Below are 21,301 nucleotides of genomic sequence, written 5' to 3'. Positions count from 1 at the left end.
TGCTTTCGAGAGCCAGTTGCATACCATTGACTATAACATATGGGAGAAAACCAGTAGCTTAGTCCAGAAATTGTTAAATTATAAACTCCTTGAGGACAGGGGAGGTTTCACTCTTATCTTTGTATTCTTGGCACCTAGCATAGCACCTGGTACAGAGAAATTGAGGCAAAGGTTAAGCAACTTGCCTAGAGTCACAAAGTGACTAAGATTGGATTTGAACTTGGGTCTTTCCCAACTCAAGGTCCAGCATTCTCTAGACTCTACACTAGGTAACTGCCTGCGTCTGGCCTACACCAGACACTAATGAATGATAAATGCTTGTGAGTGGTTTAGATCAAAACAACCAGGGCTCAGATGCCACCTCAATCACTTGACCTTTCTGGACCTCAGTTTCCATATCTATAAAATGAGGGATTGAACAGGATTGCCTCTGAGGTCTTTTTTGTCTTTGAATCTATGATTCTCTGACCAGAGGCTTATCATTGTCCTTTATGCACCAGTCTCTCAATTATAAATACCAAAGCAGCCAGACTCAAGTTTGGTCCAGAGACACAAACAGAGTGACTCTTGTTGGAAACTGCTTGAATTAGGATCTTTGTGGGAAAGGGTTTGGTGCCAGAGCTGCCTGGTTGAGTGAAGCCTTTGTTGGACAGTGAATTCTTTCTGACTGTTCCAAAACACCACTTTTATCATGTCACACCCCTTCTTGAAACCTTCAGTGGCTCCCCATCACCTTAAAATTTAAGTCCTCCTGGAGGGTAGAAGGAAACTGTATCTTATTAGTTACAATAACATTTACGTAGTATCCTCGCAACTACCCTGAGAGGTAGGTGCTATTATTATCCTCAGTTTACACATGAGAAAACTTGAGACAAAGGTTAAGTGACTTGCCCAGGGTCACATAGTTGGTAAGTGTCCGAGGCTAGATTTGAACTTGGGTCTTCCTGACTCCAGACCTGGCACCCTATCTACTGAAACACCCAGCTACCTACAGCTGACACATGCTGTACTATGTAACCTCAGTTGGGCCCTCACTGCTGCTTGGCAATCTTTTTTTTTATATTCTTCTATAGGTGACTCCCCAGAAGAGGTATCCCAAATATTTTGTGCTCTCCCCCAGGCCCCACTGAATGTTCCACAATCTTACTTTTTTCATTCTTAGTGAATAAGCATGCCTCCCTGTTAGTGCAGATCAAGGTCATCTGTTACCAGTTCCTTCAACAAACCTGATTTGTTTTTGGTCTTTTTTTCGATCAAGTCCAATTCTTCATGATCCCATCCATTTGGGGTTTTGTTGGCAAAGATGCTAGAGTGGTTTGTCATTTCCTTCTCCAATTCTCATTTTACAGACGAGAAAACTGAGGTGAACAGGGTTAAGTGACTTGCCCAGGGTCATACAACTAGTAAGTGTCTTAGATTGGCTTTGAACTCAGAAAGAGGAGTCTTCCTGACCCCAGGCTGGCATTCTATCCACTGAACCATCTAGCGGCCCCTCAAAAATCTTATATCTACCTTAGAATTGAGTTAGATCCTTTGTTCTCTTATTCTTTCTTCCCAGTCTGAAGAGAGGCTTTTTCAGTAAGTGAGTAAAGTGCTAGGAGTGGAGTTCATATCTGTCCTTAGACACTCAGTAGTTGTGTGACCTCAGACAAGTCACACAACTGCTGTCTGCCTCACTTTCCCCAACTGTAAAATGGGTGTAATAAATAGAAGTCCCTCCCTCCTAATACACTTTTAATAGGCTTATTCCCTTCTCCTCCTGCCTCCCTGCCCACCCAGTGCCGCTCTTGCTAAATGACCTTGTTGTTTATTTTGTATTATGTATGTAATTTATGTGTAGCTGTTGTCTCCTTCTATAAAATGCACATTCTTTGGGAGCAGAGACTTTTCTCACTTTTGTGTTTGTATCCCTAGCACTTTGCCCAGTTCTCAGTACATAGTTAGCTAACATTTATTAAGCACCTACTATGTGCCAGGCACTGTGCTGAGTTTAATAAATGTCTGTTGACTGACTCATTGATAAATGTGCCCTTTCCCTGTCAAGAAAGAAAAATCTGTAGCATTTTTTTGGCTTAGGAAGAGCTATTGGACTTGTTAGAGGAAGTAGCCCTTTTGTAGGTCATAGGACAAAGTCTAGGGAAATGCCATTATACCTACACTAATGGATGTTGTCTCAGACAAACTGAGGCCTGGGAACAATCTTAATTTGGAAAGGCCAAGGTCACCCACTGCATGCCAGGCCATCACCAGTAGTCTTGACCTATGTCTTGCCACTGGACTTTGATAACTCTGGAGGAGAGAGAGAGAGAGAGAGAGAGAGAGAGAGAGAGAGAGAGAGAGAGAGAGAGAGAGAGAGAGAGAGGAGACGGACGGAGGGAGGGAGGGAGGGAGGGAGGGAGAGGGAGGGAGAGGGGCAGAGGACTGCACATCATTTACCTCACTTAAATCCAATTCACTCTCAGGTCAAGACTGTGAAGTCATTGGTCATCTTCAAGAATGATGGACAAACGGCAACAACATATACATTGTAGAGTTCCATTGACATCACCATTCTCAATCCATACTCTTCCTTCTCACACCGAAATACCTCTCTACTCTTGCAGCCCCCTTCTTGCTCCCACTGATGAGTTATTCCCGGGGCTTCTTTTGGGAATGTCCCAGATCTGCCGTCCTTCATTCCTCTTCCAGATTGGAACCATGTCCACACAGGGATACTTACCCCTCTACTTCTCAGTTCCCTTCTACGTCTTTGGCTTCTTCCCTCATTAGAATATATGCTTGTTGAGGACAAGGATTGGTTTTCTTTATTTTCCTTTGTGTTTGTACATCTTGTACTTAGCACAATGCCTGGCACACAGTACAAACTTAATAAAAGCTTGGTGACTCTAACTCTTCAGAGAGCATACTACATCACTGGCTTTTATCATGAGGTATAGAAGATCTGATTTAAAAAAAATACATTAAGGAGAGAAAGGCATCCTGGAAGCAGTTTTATTCTAGTGTTACCAACCATTTTGTGCTCTCATTATGAGTACTCAAGGTTAAGTCACCATCTAGATACTTCTTTTGTTGAAAAGAGAATGAAACTGTATGAGGTATAAAAGCCAACAACCTAATAGAGTCAACATTGCATAGTTATGGTCCCATATCTGTTGTGAAGCAATGACCTCTTATAAGGACATGGAATTTGAAAAGCTGGTTAAAGATGGAGAATCTCTAGGATAATCTCTGTAGCTAATTGTGCAAATCATGGTAACTGGCAGCCTAAATTATAATTATATACTTTGTAGTCACCTAATAATAGTGCCTAGCATGTATGCGGCACTTTAAGGTTTGTAAAGCACTTTATTTATAAAGCTAGGTCCTAATTGGAGGCAGTTAAGTGATTTTCTGGACAGAGCAGCTGACCCTGGACCTGGACTTAGGAAGACCTGAATTCAAATTCAGTCTCAGTCACTTCTTTGCTTTTGCAATCCTAGGTAAATTATTTAATCTCTGTTAGCCTTAATCTCTTGGAGAAGAAGAAGGCAAACCACTAAAGTATCTTTATGAAGAGTTGGACATGACTGAAATACTGAACAACAAAATAATGAAACCTGTGAAGTGGTTACATTATTCAAATTCACATTGTAGCTTTCCATTGGACTGGAACCAATTATCATATTTTACATAATTATTACTTCAGATAGTTCAAATTTGAATTCACTCTACTTCATCAGATTCATTATTCACACTGATTGAAACCTGGCTGTATTATCTCATTTGATCCTCACAATAACTTTGTGAGGTAGGTACTAGTATTATGCCTGTTTTACAGATAAGGAAACTGAGGCACAGAACTGTCAAATGACTTGCCTGGAGTCATATAACTAAATATTGTAAGTGTTATTAATGCTCAGGCCTTCCTGATTCCACATCTGCTTTGTATCCACCATGCCACCTAGCTGCCTGGAATTCTATAATCCTGTCATTTCCAGGATTCATTAATCCTTTCCTCATTCTAAGATATCATACTGTATGTTTAGGGATAAAGGGTTCCTTCCAGTGAGAAACCTGGTATCTTTTAACCTCACCTGCAGCTTCATTCCCTTTCTTGTTTTCAGAGCTAAACAAACTTATCTGAATAGAAGTTGAGTGAGAGTCTGCTTCTGCCAAAATACAGCACAGATTCATACTAACTTGAGCCATCACAAAATCTTAATCTTATTCCCTTTTCATTTCCTACATTTCTCCCAATAATGTCATTCAGTTTTCAATAATGTAATGACATTTCCAGGCCTAATAGCCTGAAAGCATTGAGCTTTCATTGGTTTGTTGTCAGTGATGACAAACATCATCTTAAATGGTACCTGCCAAACACAAAGTAGGAACATTTATCTCTGTGATGTTTTGTCACCACTTTTTTAGGATTAGTTTTGTAAAGCTTCAGACACATTATTTCCCTAAGTTGAACAGCTGTCACCAGCCAAATGGTACCTTAAGGTTTGGTTGTATAGGTCAACTGCTTAACCTTTATCTCCATTGGATAAAAGAGTAAGAGTAACACATAAGGTAGCTGATTTTTGGGGGGGAGGGGAAATTCTTTAATCATCATTTATGCTATTTTAAGTCTTTAATTTCTATTTAGCAATATTGTGATACTCAATTTAGGGCAAGGTTTAAATGAATGCAGACACATAGGTACACATATCCTTTCCATAAAATGTGTTTTCAGACATTGCTTGATTTAACTCTGGCTTTCTTTCTTCTTTAAAGAGAAGCTTTAACTTTCTCTTACTTATTCTGGCAAAAATCATAGGGCCACATTCAAATCTCCCTACTGTTTAAGTGTTACTTGTCAATTTGCAGCTCTGTTGTTCTTCCAGTGTCAATAGGAAAGTCCTTTGATACTTCTTTCCCCACCATTCATGGCTTCTCCCAGCTACTCCGTACTTAGTACTCACAAATTATTTTCTCTGCAAGATAGAGAACTGCTTTCTGCTAATCACAGGGAAGATTAAGCTGTCTTTCCTTATACTACATCCTTCCCCTTCCAGATTAAAAAAAAAAGAAAGTGTGACAAATAGGAATACTTTCTACATGTGTCTTCAGCTCTTTTTGAACACACAGTTCCTTAGTTGTTATCGATTGGTGTTGTGGTGAGATGTTTGCAGAGCAGGCATAGTTTTTGTTTGGGTTTTTTTTCCCTTTGGGGTTATACAACTGGATGGTTTTTCTTAGGTTCCCATCATGCAAGAACAAATGTGTAATTACACAATCCCTGCTGGCTCTCAGTCATACTGCAGGGCTATCACAGCTGCCAGAACTAATACAGGAGGAAAGATTATTTACAGTTAGTCTGGCTTTCTATCAGATGGGAAGCTGGCCCCCAACCATGGCGTTATCCCAACTTGATCACAGGGTCCTGTCGTCTTGCTGCACTCATCCTGTTAACACTTAGAATGCTGACTTTGGTTCTTAGAATTCTTTCTCTACTTCCCATATGTGCAGGGAAGGCAGCTGTCCCCACTCTTCACCCAAGAATTCTTTTTCTTCTTTTTTCAGCCAGAGAAGGAAAGTCACAAGTGTTTCTCTCTTTTTTTTAAGTTAGCAGCACTAAACCAGAAAAAGATTAGCTGTCAGAGCAGTTAACAGGTGTGCCTGAGCAAAACACTGATAGTCTCAAAGAATTTATATCACCCAAGCTTAACCAGAACACAATAGGCCAGAGTTTAACCTTAGATTAAATTCCTTGTAAGCTTGGGTGGGATAGCAAGACCTAGACTGAGGAGGATGTTAATCCTATCTGGTATATCAGTCCTATCCTGCTGAGCCTTGAAATGAGAACTTTAGAAAAAGGGGGAGAACTCTGGCTCTCCCCAGATCATTGGCCAGTAATAATCACTTCTCTCATTATTGGTGCTCTTCTTTCCTCCTGTGCCTCATTCCTAGCTCCCCTTTTTAGACTATAAGCTCCCCGAGAGTAGAAATCATCGTTTTCTTCTGAGTTTTTTTTTTTTTTGTATATTCCCAGCACTTAGCACAGTGTAGTGTTTATATAGAAAACACTAAATAATTGTTCTTTTTAAGGCCCTCTCCACCAGTAGGTGGAATTGACGGTTGCTATCCTGTTCCATTGGGGCTGGTCCAGGTGAAGGGCTGTGGGGTGGCATCCAGAGCAGAAAATATCTATGTATCTGTTGATCTATCTATCCATCTGTGTATCTATTTATCTGAGCCATTGGAATGCATATAAATATAATGGGAGAAGAAATCAGGACCAAAGACAAAGAGTCTTGGGAGACATTCAGTCTTAGGAGGTTGAAGAAGGTGAATTACCAGAGATTTGCCAGTTTGACCAATTTGAGCCTTGATTCCCTCACTGATCCTCATATCTCATGGCCATTCTAACTCTGCTTCTCCAAACTATTGCTCAGATATTCCCTTCCCATGGCCTGCTTTGGAATTTTTTTGCCTACCTGGTACTTGGCAGCTAGTGACTTAGTGGACACAGTTTTGGTCTAGAGTCAGGAAGACTCATCTCCTTGAGTTCAAATCTGACCTCAGCCACTTATTGGCTATGTGACCTTAGGCAAATCACTCAACCCTGTTTGCCTCAGTTTCCTCATCTGTCAAAAGGACTGGAGGAGTAAATGGCAAATCACTGCAATATCTTTGCCAAGAAAACCCCAAATGGGGTCACAAAGAGTTGGATGTGATTGAACAACAACCTGGTACTAGTTTCTGTGTTCCTCTTGATACAAACTTCTGATTTCAGTTGCTAAAGCTTCAACAATCATCTAGATTAAAGGTATCAAATATGCAGTCCATTGCTTCCCACAGTACTCCTGAGCACAACCAAATCAGATTAAAATGTAATTCGGACATACTTAACACAGTAAATAAAAATATACAATAGAACAAAGGTAATGTTAACATGTGACTTTCTACGTAAATATGTGGTTTGTAAGAATCCTGTTATGGCAGATATGTGGCACAGCAGATAGAGTGCTGGGTCTGGAGTAAGGAAGACTCATTTTCCTGAATTCAAATCTGACCTCGGACAGTGACTAGCTGGGTGACCACAGGCAAATCATTTAGCCCTGTTTGCCTCAGTTTCATCATCTGTAAAAAGAGCCTGAGAAGGAAATGACAAACTACTCCAATATCCTTGCCAAGAAAACCCCAAACGGGGTTATGAAGACTCAGACATGACTAAAAACAACTAAACAGTAACAACATGTGTGTGTGCATCCATTGCTGAAGAAGACCATGCCATCAGGGAAATGATGACATGACTTGCACTTGACTTTGATTTGAGTGAGACAGGGCTGTGCAGGTCACCAGCCTCACTTCTCCTCCAGAGCCATCTGAATCCCGTGACCAGATATTCATCAAGATGACTGGAGATGACCCAGGATGAGGCAATTGGGGTTAAGTGATTTGCCCAAGGTCACACAGCTAGTGAGTGTCAAGTGTCTGAGGTGAGATTTGAACTCAGGTCCCCTTGACTCCTGCACTGATGGTCCATCCAGTGCACGACGTAGCTGCCCAAACAATAACAATAGGGATCCTTATGAATGGTTAAAGGCCCCATTTTCAATTGAGTTTGATAACACTAATCTAGATGCTGGCCAGAAGCTTAGGACATTACGGCTCAGACTTAATTTCTTAGCTAATTAATCTAAAATCAATCCCATTCTAACTACTTTCTACTGTGGATACTGCCTCTGGCCCTTTGTCTGGGCGGGCCTCAGTGAAATGGGTTATCAACTCTCAATTCCACCAGCTTGTAGGGATGGCTTTGTGGTTGTCAGGGCTAGAAATATTGTTTTAAGAACAACTTTGAGTGACTAAGTCATTTTGACTATTATTCATATCCAAATTAACTACAACAGACATATGAAGTGAGACACCATCTGTACCCAGAGAAAGAACTGATAAATAGGAGTATTTATAGAATGATTTTATACATGTGTAAGTATGTGTGTACATATATATACATGCACACACTTATTTGTGTCTACTTGTACATATATATGTATGTGTATGTATGTACATATATATATATACATACATTCACATATTTGTGTCTGATAATTTGTGCCTACTAGTAGCCATTGGGGGAAGAAGAGAAAAAAGTGAAAAAAAAGTTCCAGAATTTTGTCATGTACTTAAAAGAAATGACAAGTAGATAATAGATTTGCAGTTTCATGTATAATTATTATTTTTCTAATCTACTGTTATGGAAATGTTCATTTTATTTCTTAAGTTCAGAATAAAATAAAATTTAAAAAATGAGTCTTCTTTTTCTTTTAATGAGAAGTAAGAAATCACTGGAAATAGGAGATGTGAGTTTTCAAAAAATTATTTTCAGTGTGTGTGGGGAGAATGAGAGGTCTCCTGTTTTATCTTTACTTTCGTATTCACATGGGTAGAGGCTTGAGAGAGCTAGTTTTGGAAAATAATGAATACTAAAGGTTCTCATGCAGAAATATTCTTCAGACTGTGAAGAAAAGGACATAACTGATCTACAGGAAATACCAACCCAAGATAAGTGAAGAGATGGTCAGATAGCATCTAGCTATGCTCAGTGAATTCAAGTCAGTGGCTCTTTGAAAGTTCTTGGAAATGGGAGAAGAGCTACTGGATGGAAGAAGGACAAATGTACCATTTTTCAAAAGAGGAATAGGGTAGAATCTACAAATATAGACTAGTGATCTTGTCCTTGATTCCTGACAAAGTTCTAGAGTGCATTATTAAATGACAGTTTGTTAGCACCAAGAAAAAGTAATTCTCACTCAAAGTCAGTGTGACTTTATCAACAATAGGTCACAGCAGACTAACCCAATTTCCTTTTTAGATGAGATAACTAGACTGGCAAATGAGAAGAATGAAGAAGGTGGAGCATTTTAAACAAAGTCTCTCATGGTATTCTTGTGAAGACATAGAGATATAAACTAGTTAGGTGCATTTGGAAGAGTATGAATAGCTAGACCCAAAGAATAGTTTACTGGTCCAATGTCAACTTGGAGGGATGTGTCTTAATGGAGAATCTTAGGGATCTGCTCTTTTCTTAGAATGAGTCATCAAATTAATCAAATGGAAAAATCAGTAGCGTGCTTACAAATTTATAGATAACACAAAACTTGTAGAGATGTGTAATATGTTAGATTAGAGTTGCTATATAAAAGAATTTTGACAAGCTAGAATCTAATAAGATGACACTTGTTAAGAATAAATTCTGCTTAAAAATCAACTTATTCGGGATGGAGGAAGTGTGGCTAGACAACAGTTTTCATGAAAAAAGACATTTTTTATGTTGTTGTTCAGTTGTATCTGACTCTTTGCCATATCGTTTGGGGTTTTCTTGGCAAAGATACTAGAGTGGTTTGCCATTGCCCTCTCCAGCTCATTTTACAAATGAGAAAATTGAGGCAAACAAGGTTAAGTGACACACAGCCAGTAAGTATCTGAGGCTAGATTTGAACTCAGAGCTTCCTGACTCCAGGCCCAGCACTCCATCCACTGTGTCAGCTTTTGAGGAAACTGGGAATGTCTATTTGGAGAAAAGGAGACCTTAAGAAGACAACACGAACAGCCAGGAAGTACAGTGAGTAAAGCATTGTATTTGGAGAGAAAGACTCAAATCCAGCCTCACACATTTATTGGCTATGTGGCCCTTGGGGAAGTCACTTAACCTCCAGAATCTGTCTCATCTGGAAAATGGGGACAATAATAGCACCTATCTCCCAGGATTAGTATTAGGATCAGATGAGATAATAGTTGCAATGCACTTTGTAAACACTACACTATATAAAGGCTAGTTGTTGGTGCAATTATTATTATTTGTCTCCAGGTATTTGAAGGACTGTCACAAAGCAGAACAATTAGACTTATTTTGCTTGGACACAGAATGCAGAACTAGGTAGGTGCCATAAGTGGAAGCTGTAGACAGATTTAGGTTTGTGTGAAGGGTGATGCTTCCTAACATGAGACCGGTTCTCAGTTATTTTCCTGTCACTAAAGCTATACAGTAGGAGCTTAGATGACCACTTGTTGAGTGTTCTCTAAAAGGAATTATTCATTTACAAGTTGGGCCTAGTTGGCATCTGAGATACATTCCCATTTTTAGATTCCTTGACTCATACCTCCTTTATTGAATAAAGAGAAAATTATTTTCCCTGAGGCTGTTTTTGTGCTGTAGTTATATGGAATGTATATGTGATTTGTGGGTACAGAGTGTACTGTTGGTTATTAATTTTAAATCCACTATAACTGGACAGATTTTCTGGTAGTACTCAGGGTTTCTAAATAATTTTACCTGTTTCTGTTTGTAGAACATCATGTTATTTTGTTTACAGATCAACAGATGTGGTTCAAGTTAAACCAATTAGAAGGAAATGACATTCTTCTTATTAGCCTGACATTGAAAACAGATTATTTAAAATATAAATATGAAAAAATGAATTTATTGTTTGATGCACATATGAACAAAGTATAGTGTTCTAACATTATCCAATCCACTCCATTGTACATTTATTATGTGCCACGCATGGTGCTAAGCGTGGAAGATACAATTATTAATAAAAAGGACAGTCTCTGCTTTCAAGGAGCTCGTAATTGAAATGGGAAGACAACACAGGAAAGGAGGCAGGAAAACTGGGGGAGGGGGACATCAGGGGTCCTCTTGTTCTTTGGAGATGAAACCAGGCAGAGAAGTGGATGCAAAGTAGAAACCTATTAACCTCATGCATCCTAAAAGTTTTATAAAAGGGAAAAAATACCAATTTGTGTAAAAATATTTACTAGTCTGTTTGTAATAGCTAAAAATTAGAGGCACCCTTTACGTCCAATAATTGAAGAACGGCAAAAGAAATTATGATATGTTAATGTATGGGATGTATGTTAACTTATATTTTTCAAACCAGACCTGTAATCTTCTTGGTATTGGGAATTCGTCAAAACTCTTTTTACCAGTGCAGATCAGCACTTCTTCTGCAATATACAGCCTTAGACTATTATTATCTAGGCCACTGAGGGGAGGGGTTAAGAGAATTGTCCGTGTCACAGAATCAGGATTACCATGAACTCACTGTATGACCACGGTCAATTCACCAAAGCAGCTGGCTGTGCAATGGATGGAGTTCTGGCCCTGCAGTTAGGATGATCTGAGTTCAAATGCTGCCTCAAACACTTACTAATGGGCACATCACTTAATCTTTCTGTACCTCAGTTTCCTCAACTGTAAAGTGAGGATAATAATAGCACTTACCTCCCAGAGTTGTAAGGATCAAATGAGATAATATTTGTAAAAGGCTTAATAACAGCTTAATAATTGCTTGTTTCCTTCCTTTTCTTCTCCCAGCTTCAGTTTCCTCTTCTCTAAAATACAGTTTATAAGATCCCTTTCATCTTCTGTGGTTCTAAAGATGGTGGGGAATTTTAAATGACAAAGGAAGCCATCTGACTTTGGTTGAGGGTCATCCACATGTGAAGTCTCAGATTCTGAACATCACACACTTATCAGGACTGTGGTTTGTGATTTATTTCACTTACTGATTTAATGTAAGCTGGGAGATAGTATGGGAAACAGCGTGATGCAATAGAAAGATTTAGGATTTGTAGTCAAATCTGGGATTGAATGTTACTGTGGTCAACTTACTTAATATATGCCCTTGGGCAAATTGCCTTACTTTGGTCTGGGTTTCATTTTCTTCATTTTCAAGATGAGAAAGTCACAGACCCTTTCCAGGTCTGAATCTATGGTCCTATTGTATAACAGAATTAAGTTAGGCTGGATGATCTCTACAGGCCTGGCATTCTGTGATTAAATCTCGTGTGTGTGTGTGTGTGTGTGTGTGTGTGTGTGTGTGTGTGTGTGTGTGTGTGTGTGTGTGTGTGTGTGTAGAGAACCTGTTTGTCTTGTTGCCTTTGTGGTATAATGATGGAAGAAATGAGTTCCAGGCAAACTCATATGGCATTGTAGTGAAATACTGTCTGCTCTGTCTGCAAACCAGCAGACTTTTGGCCATGACAAGTGTCACATTTGAGAATCTGAGGGGAACTCAGCAGTCTTCCCATCCAAACAAGAACTAATGTAGGAATCCTCAATAAAAAGAAAAGGGCCAGGTCACCTTCAGCATTAGAAATCTAGAAACCAAAATACTGCCACTGATGACATCAGATACTCTTTTCAGTGGCTGATTCTGGTGCTTTGGCTGTGAAATACCTAATCCTATTGGCCATTATCCAGTGATATTTCTTGTTTAAACTTCCTCAGTTTCTAATATTAGTGTATTGAGTACAAGGAGTCATAGGAGCTTGGGACTAGCTGGCTCAGTGGATAGAGGACTGGGTAGAGAGTCAGGAAAACTTATCTTCCTGATTTCAGAGACTTACTAGCTGTGTGACCCTGGGAAGGTCACTTCACTCTGTTTGCCTCTGTTTCCTCATCTGTCAGATGAGCTGGAGAAGGAAATGGCAAACCACTCCAGTATCTTTGCCAAGAAAACCCCAGATGGGGTCATGAAGAGATGGACAGGACTGAACAGCAGTCACAGGAGTTTAGTAAACCTCAGTGGCTTATTGCTTTTAGAATAAAATTTAGACTTTTGTTTAAATAGTTTATGCCTTGGCATCAATGTACCTTCTGCAGCAGATAGGTGCTATTATCCCCATTTTACAGATGAAGAAACTGAGGCAAACAGGTTGAAGTGACTTATTTGGTGTTGTACAGTTAATAAGTGTCTTAGACTGGATTTGAAATCAAGTAGTCCTATTTGTTTTCCCCTCTTAGAATCCCTAGTTCCCCTCAAAGATCTACTGAAATGTTGCAACCTACAAAAAATCTTTCCTGATTCTGATTTCTACTATTTATTTTGTATCTTTTTTGTGTAAATATATGTGTGTATGTGATCTTCTCTGTTATATAAGTTCCTTGTGAATGGAGATTGTTTAATTTTGGTACATACTACCAGACAGCTAGGTAGAGCAAGTAGATAGAACACAGTACTTGGAGTCAAAAAGACCTGAGTTCCAATCCTGCCTCAGACACTTACTAGCTGTGGAACTAGACAAGTCATTTAACCTCTTCCACTCTCAGTCACCTCATCTGTAAAAATGGAGATAATAATAGTATCTACCTCCCAAAGCTGTGAGGATCAAATGAGTTAACGTGTATAAAGAATTTTGCAAACTTTAAGTTGCTATATAAATGTTAGCTATGATTCTTATTAGGAATTTAATATGTGGTTATGGATTGATTCTCTGATTGAAGTGCTCAAAGCTTTCAGAGGTAGAAGAGACATTATCAGTCATCTTTATTTCAATCTGTATTCTTCTCTAGTCCTGAAAACTAATCATCCAACTTCTGTTGACATATGTCCAGTAACAAGTTACTCAGTACCTTACCAAGCAATCTGTTTTCATTTTCAGGCAGCTCTAATTGTTAAAAAAAAAAAAAAAAACCCTTTTATGTGCAGCTGCAATCTGCTTCAACTTAACCTCAATTCTGTTCTTAAAAACCACACAAATTATCCAATATCTCTTCCCCATGAACCCGTCAAGTATTTTAAGAGAGCAATCATATCCCTCCTAAATCTTCTCTTCCTAAGGCTAAATATTCCTAGTTCTTTACCTCTATGTCATTTGTCTTACTAAAAAAGACCAAGGTCTCCCATTGCATCCAGGGCCATCTCCAGTGGTCCTGATCTGTTATCTTACCACTAGACTCAGATGGCTACAAAGAAGAAAATGAGGCTGGTAACTTTGCAGAGCTCTTCCTCACTTAAATGAAGTTGACTTGTATGTCATGGCATCACCTCCCTGATGTCACGGTCCTCTTCAAAAACAAAGGACAAACCAAGAAGTCCCTTTACCATTGTCCTCTGAATGCACATCCATCACTCTGTTGATATCCCTCTCGAAATGTGATGCCCAGTGCTGTTAGTGGGGCTCTAGATGTGGTCTGGGTAATGCATGACACAATATCATAGCAAAAGTCTTTGGAATGAATGACAGCCTTCATTAATGCTGACAAGTTTGAAGTACCCTTTTTCTTGACTCACTGAGTTTACAAGTCAGCTAAAAATCCTATAGTAATTTCACATGAACTGCTGTTGATAAGGTTAATAAAAAGTTAGAGAAGCTAACCTTTATTAAATTTTAAAAATTTAAGAGAAATTTTATTTTCAGTTCCAAATTTTCTCCCTCCCTCCCTCTGCCCCCTCCTCTACCCATGGAGAAGGCAAGAATAACTTTTTTTAATTTGAGTCATTTGTGTGTATGTATCTGTGAGAAGTCAGAAAACCTTAGTTACCCATTCCTATCCTTTGGACTCTTCAAAAAGGTATGGGATGGTTGTTTCTTATTAATTCTTTTTTTAAAAAATTATTTATTTATTTATTTTAGGTTTTCAGCATTCATTTCCACAAAATTTTGAATTCCAAATTTTCTCCCCATTACTGCCCTTCCCCCACAAACACCATGCATTCTGATTGTCCCTTCCACCAATGTGCCCTCCCTTCTAATACCCCTCCCTTTCCTTATCCCCATCTTTTCTCTTGTCCTGTAGGGCAAGATAAATTTCTATATCCCATTACCTGTATTTCTTATTTCTCAGTTGTATGCAAAAACAATTCTAGGAACAATTTGTTCCTAAAATTTTGAGTTCCTAAACTTCTCCCCTCCTCCCTCCCCACCCATTCCCACTGAGAAGGCAAGCAATTCAATATAGACTTTATATGTGTAGTTTGTCAAATGACTTCCATAATAGTCATGTTGTGAAAGACTAACTATATTTCCCTCCATCCTATTCTGCCCCCCATTTATTCTGTTCTCTCTTTTGACCTTCTCAAAACACCCAAAAGTGTTTACCTCTAATTGCTCCCTCCTCCCATTTGCCCTCCTTTCCATCATCCCCCCCCACTTATCCCCTTATCCCCTTCTACCCTACTTTCCTGTATTGTAAGATAGATTTTCATACCAAATTGAGTGTGTATGTTATTCCTTCCTTGAGCCAAATGTGATGAGAGTAAACTTCACTTTTTCCCTCTTACCTCCCCCCTTTCCCCCTCCATTGGAAAAGCTTTTTCTTGCCTCTTCTTTGAGAGATAATTTGCCCTATTCCATTTATTCCTTTTTCCTCCCAATATATTCCTCTCACCTACTTAATTTTATTTTTTTAGATGCGATCCCTTCCAATTCAACTCACCCTGTGCTCTCTGTTTCTCACTCTTTCCCTCTCTCCCTCTGTGTGTGTGTGTGTGTGTGTGTGTGTGTGTGTATATATAATCCCTCCAACTACCCAGATACTGAGAAAAGTTTCAAGAGTTACAAATGCAATCTTTCCATGTAGGAATGTAAACAGTTCAACTTTAGTAAGTCCCTTGTGATTTCTCTTTCCTGTTTACCTTTTCATGCTTCCCTTGATTCTTGTGTTGGAAAGTCAAATTTTCTTTTCAGCTCTGGTCTTTTCATCAAGAATGCTTGAAAGTCCTCGATTTCATTGAAAGACCATTTTTCCCCCAAAGTATTATACTCAATTTTGCTGGGTAGGTGATCCTTGGTTTTAATCCTAGTTCTTTTAACTTCTGGAATATCATATTCCAAGCTCTTCGATCCCTTAATGTAGAAGCTGCTAGATCTTGCGTTATCCTGATTGTATTTCCACAATACTTGAATTGTTTCTTTCTGGCTGCTTGCAATATTTTCCCCTTGACCTGGGAACTCTGGAATTTGGCCACAATATTCCTAGGAGTTTCTCTTTTTGGATCTCTTTCAGGAGGTGATTGGTGGATTCTTTCAATATTTATTTTGCTCGCTGGTTCTAGAATATCAGGGCAGTCTCCCTTGATAATTTCATGAAAGATGATGTCTAGGCTCTTTTTTTTTATCATGGATCATGTATATAATATGTATGAATGTTAGTGATATCAAAACAAAAGCTATCAATAAAATGTATTTTTTTCTTTTGAAACTTCAACACATTTTTGTGAAGAGACTTGATCTCGAATGAGCACTTTTTATCTTTATCTTCTCAGGTCTGTCAGTTTGTTGTTTCGGTGAATGGTCTCAACGTCCTGCATGTTGACTACCGGACCGTGAGCAATCTGATCCTGACTGGCCCTCGGACGATTGTCATGGAAGTCATGGAAGAGCTGGAATACTAAAGGGGAGACTTCCCCCTTTCACCACTGCATCAGACAAATGTGATCATAATTACCTGCAATGAGTAACACAAAACAATGCAAGAGAAAAGCTTTCTTCCCCATCTAAATGGATGGCGGTGACCATTTATATTCCTTTACCCCTTTCAGTTTAGTTTCATATGTGATTTAAATGTTCAAGTGCCCTTTAAGAAATCTATCCTTTTCATTTAGGACACTGGACTTTCCATTACACAGAACCCCCTACTCCATGTCCTTTCAGTGTCTATCATCATTATATTCTTTTCCTTTTACATCTTTTCTCTTTTAGAAAGTGAAGTTTTTCTCTCTCTAAACTTCAAGATGCCAAAAATCCCCAAGAATGATGGAATATACTTATATAGGTTCTCATTTCAAAGTCTTACTGAAATCAGCATGCATTAGTGTAGTAACATTGATAGAAGTTCAATGAACCTCATTTCGAAGTGATCCCTGCAGGGTCCTTAATACACTATGTGCCAACTTTTTAAAGAAATAGATTGAAAGCATTAACATGTCTGAAACCCAACAGAATCCCACTTGATCTCTCTGCCATTGGCAGTCAGCTTTTTATTTATAACATGCTTTCCAATATGATATGAAATAGAAACTTTTGTAATTTTTTAAAACATTTCTTAAAATACTCTACAACTCTCAGAAGGTACATTACCCTTTAGGGGCTGAGTGATTGTAGGCTACAGAAACTACAGTCACTTTTTGGAATTGATCCTAAATCCATTGAATGTATATAGACAGTCATTTATGTATGTATATATGCGTGTATGTATGTACATACCTAGGGCAGCTAGGAGGCTCAGTGGATAGCCTAGAGTCAGGAAGATCTGAGCTGAAATTCAGCCTCAGATCCTTACTAGCTGTGTGACCCTAGGCAAGTCACTTAACCCTGTTTGCCTCAGTTTCCTCATCTGTAAAATGAGCTGGAGAAGAAAATGGCAAACCTCTCCAGTATCTTTGAAAAAAAAAACCCCAAATGGGGTCACGAAGAGTCAGACATGACTGAAAACAACTGAATGTATATATATGGTAGATGGATAACTGATATACTTACAGTGTTTGTTGCACTTGATTAAAATGCCTTTTTACAGTGGGAAAAACAGCAACACTGAACTATAGTTTGACCTATAATGTGAGAAAAACAGAAACTGTCACCTTCCTATTTGGGAGTGTGTTTTCCTCTCTAGCATTAGCTTTCCTGTGTAACACATTCTATGTTTCTGTCCTTGCTTTTTTAGAATTGTCTTCCACTGAAATCACCGCTTGTTGTTGTGACTTTTAAGTTTGTGTGTGAATGGTGTATTTTCTTTTTTTGACATGAGAAAGAACTTACTTGGGGTCTCCAAGAAAGAAATGAATCCCAAAGAAATGATTAATGGGATCCAGGAGTTGCTAGATACATCTTAATTCTATGTAAAGGAATTCTTAATGCAAATAGACCGATACACATAATATTGGATGTGCATCCATTAACCCCATTTCAGAAGACCTTAGGACAGCTGATACTTCATTCCTGGATAAGTAATGTACTGTGCCTCTACCTCTTCACAGGTAGAATGTAAGTGAATACAGTGCTTTGTAGTCTAACACTTATATGACCTTCAAGAATGTTGAACAGGAATAGAATCTTGAACACTAATATGATTTTTTGGACCCCCACAAAGCATTTTTAAAGGGTTTTTTCTTAGCATCCTTTAAATTGAACTCCTTTAGGAAAAAAATAGGAACTTAAGCCAGGGTTGAGTAACCTGTGGCCTCAAGGCCATATGTGACCCTCTAGGTCCTCAGGTGTGGCCCTTTGACTGAATTCAAACTTCAAAGACAAAAATCCCCTTAGTAAAATTATTTGTTCTGTAAAACTTGGAATCAATCAAAAGGCCACACCCAAGGACCTAGAAGGCCATATGTGGCCTCAAGACTGCAGGTTCCCCACCTCTATGATATGACTGTGTATATCAGCACTTTCTCTGCAACTTAAGTGTTAGAGTTGCCTGGACCATAAAATAGTTAAGTGACTTACCCAAGGTCACAAAACCAGTGACTGTAAGAGATAGGGTTTGAACCCAAGCATTCTTAGATCTGGAGCTAGGTTTCTACCATGCTTTAAGGGAAAATTACCCTTTAAATTTTTTTTAATGTCTTTAGAAGATGAGGCAAATCTTTTCTGTTATTAGACCTTAAGGGATTTTCAACATCAGAAAGAATCCCAGTCAATAAATATTTTCCATCTTTTTTTCATGCCATAATGCCCTAATCTCTACAATCTTAGGACATCTCCTGCTCTCGTTGCCTTCACTGTGTTATCACTTTGAATTTCAGATGCTTTAATTCCCATGAAGACTGACACCAAAAGAAAAAAAGACCTTTAGCAAAGAACTGAATTCTAATTTGCTGTAGTGGTGTTTTCCAGCTCTTGTTTCTTGATACATCAGTGGAACTTAAAGGATCACAGATTGAGAGCTAGAATGGGAAGTGGAGATCATTTAACAATTACTCAATCAACAAGCATTTCTCAAGAACCTACTCTGTGCCAAAAACTGCTCTGAGTGCTGAGACAAAAGTGAATCAAACTCTGTTCTTAAGGGTTTTACATTCTAATGGGGGATAACGCACACACATGCACACACACGCACACACTGATGCACATATATACAGAGGTATATTTATAAGAGCAAATGCAAGATGGCTTTGGTCTAGCTCCAACCTCTTCATTTTCTAGGTTAGGAAATCGAGAAAAGTGACTTAGTCTAATCCACTTGCATTAAGTAGCAGAGCCAAGATTCATAGTAAAGATGTGAACTCAGGTCTTCTGCATGCCAATCCAGTGCTCCCTTTGCCATATCATGGCATCAGGTAGTGGCTTCCATAATCTGCCTTTGGAAGTCAGCACTGTTAATGGACCCAGTGCCATAGTTGGAGAAACATTGCCACAAAGGGGTTCGGGTATAGATTTTACATATGTACTTAATTTATGGGTGTCTAACTAAACTTATCCCATTTGTAGCGTAGGTGCTAAAAAAAAAAGGTTTGGTAACCTTTAATTACAAATACAGTCTTTTCTTTTGGTGGTACTTGTACAAAATATTCATATGCTTTGCCAACATGCCAGGCAATTGAATTTCAGTAGGAAACAATATTTCTGAGAACTTGGGGCAGCTTGATGAAATTCTCCTTAAGCATGTTCATAACTCCATGTTGACCTTCCATTATAAGGGTCAGTACACCAATTTGGAAAGACTTGGTTTGCTTCATTAATTGAACAAGTTTATAATTAATGTCAGAATGTTGGGTTGGAAAAGGAGATTATGTGATGATTGCCTTGTAAAGAACAGCTCTGTTCTGGCCTTTTCTTGGGGCAGCTGGGGTGCACTTTATCTCCTTTCCGTTCAAGTCAGCAAGTGCAGCTATTTGCCAGGAAGTGGACAAGACACAGGGATTTAAGGCCATTGTACATTCATTGGCATCTGGAGGATTTCTCCTTTCACTCTTTATTGTAATGGCAATAACAGTAACTGATACATTGTGCTTTAAGATATGCAAAGTACTATAAATTTATGAACATCTCATTTGAACCTAGAGACAACCCTGCCTTTTGGGTAGTACAGTTATTATGATCTCCATTTGACTAGTGAAGTTCAAGGACTTGTTTTTGGTCACACTGCTAGGGTCAGAGACAGGATTCAAACTTACCTCTCTGCTGACTCCAAGTTGGAATCTTTTCACTGTACCGCCACTGTCAAAATCAAAGCGAGGGAGAGAGTGAATCTGATTTTGGAAAGGTTTTATACATAAACAATCATTCAGATTTAATTTCCAGGGTAATGACTATAATTAGCCAATTAGTTTCTGACTGTGACTGTAATTTTTAATTATGAATGAAGCTTTAAGCCTAATTAAAGCCCATAAATCATATAGTCATAAAGCATTCCTTTGGGCAAGTATTGGAGGGAGCTCTAGAAATCACCTAGTCCAACCATCTCCCTTTACAAAGCAGGATATGGAGGACCAGAAGGTCATGTAACTTGCTTAAGGTCACACAGCTAGTGTGGAATGGAGGAACCAGGATGAAAATCCAGGTCTCCTAAATACCGGTTCAGAGCTCATTCTACCACATGGTATTCCAGCCATAGTAAAATGCTTTATATCTGCATCAAAGAAGAGTAGAAAGTAGAGTTGGCACTTCTTTATATAAGTGAATATATGTAATATTATTATGATGAAATTAATAATGTAGTAATATTACATAAGTGACAAGTAAAGAGGCATAAAATGCAGTTTATTACCGATAAAGCAAGATCATCAATTGCACCGACCTCCCATTATTTCATGTCATATAAAAAATTAGCAATTTTTGTGTGCCCTTTCATATTTTACCAAATTTTAGACCTGAAATTCCTTCTCTAAATCTCATACCTAGTGCAGAGTAATGGAACTAGAGTCTTTTCTGTACTGTTAGCTAGCTGTGTGACCTTAAAAAAATTACTTGGCCTCTCTGGATCTCAGTGTCCATAGCTACAAAATCAAGGGATTATTTGATCTCTGAAGTCCCTTCCTGCTATAATATTCTATTACATACATATATATGTATATATAAAATATATAATATAATTTTTTGCTGGACCTTTGATTTCCAGTATGGAGCTTCAGGTGAAGAATTCCCCTCTCATAGTGCAAATCAGCATCTTCTTTTCCACTCAAAGTCTTAGAGAGGCTCCTGGGATATGGAGAGATTAAGTGATTTGCTCAGGGTTATACAGCTAAAATGGGTTAGAGATTAGAGGTGAGAATTCAGTTCAGATCTTTCTAATGCCAAGGCCAGTTCTCTCGACTGTTCCTTGCTGCCTCTCATGATTCTGTAATACTTTTACAAAAATATTACATGGATACATGCACTCTTTGTGAATTTTTGCGGTTTCTTTCTCTGCTTCCTTAACCGATGTTTTTTTCTTTTTGAAAACAGAAATTGGAAGTAATATGATTTTTAAAATCTGCATTAGCATTATATCTGCTGTCAGCGCACATGTTAGCTCTTTGTTTATGAACTCAGTTCTATTACAGACAATGATAGACAGCAAAGTAAATGATTTATGTAAATCCTACTGTTTGACATTTTTGTGTTA

At 38.5% G+C, this 21,301-nt stretch overlaps 1 protein-coding gene across 1 annotated transcript in view; it reads left to right on the top strand.

The window, feature by feature from the left end:
• Positions 1–17,506, top strand: part of DEPTOR (DEP domain containing MTOR interacting protein) — a 205,255-nt gene extending 187,749 nt beyond the window's left edge. Inside the window, exon 9 of the mRNA XM_072603198.1 lies at positions 16,023–17,506. Coding sequence (XP_072459299.1) covers positions 16,023–16,151 — 129 coding nt within the window. The 3' untranslated portion in view covers positions 16,152–17,506. The remainder of the gene's footprint in view (positions 1–16,022) is intronic.
• Positions 17,507–21,301: the final 3,795 nt, after the last annotated feature.

The sequence above is a fragment of the Notamacropus eugenii genome, chromosome 4 (genome assembly GCF_028372415.1).
Source record: "Notamacropus eugenii isolate mMacEug1 chromosome 4, mMacEug1.pri_v2, whole genome shotgun sequence".
In the NCBI taxonomy this organism is placed as follows: Eukaryota; Metazoa; Chordata; class Mammalia; order Diprotodontia; family Macropodidae; genus Notamacropus; species Notamacropus eugenii.
Note: the sequence above shows the minus strand (reverse complement) of the source record. Positions and strands in the feature narration are given on the sequence as shown.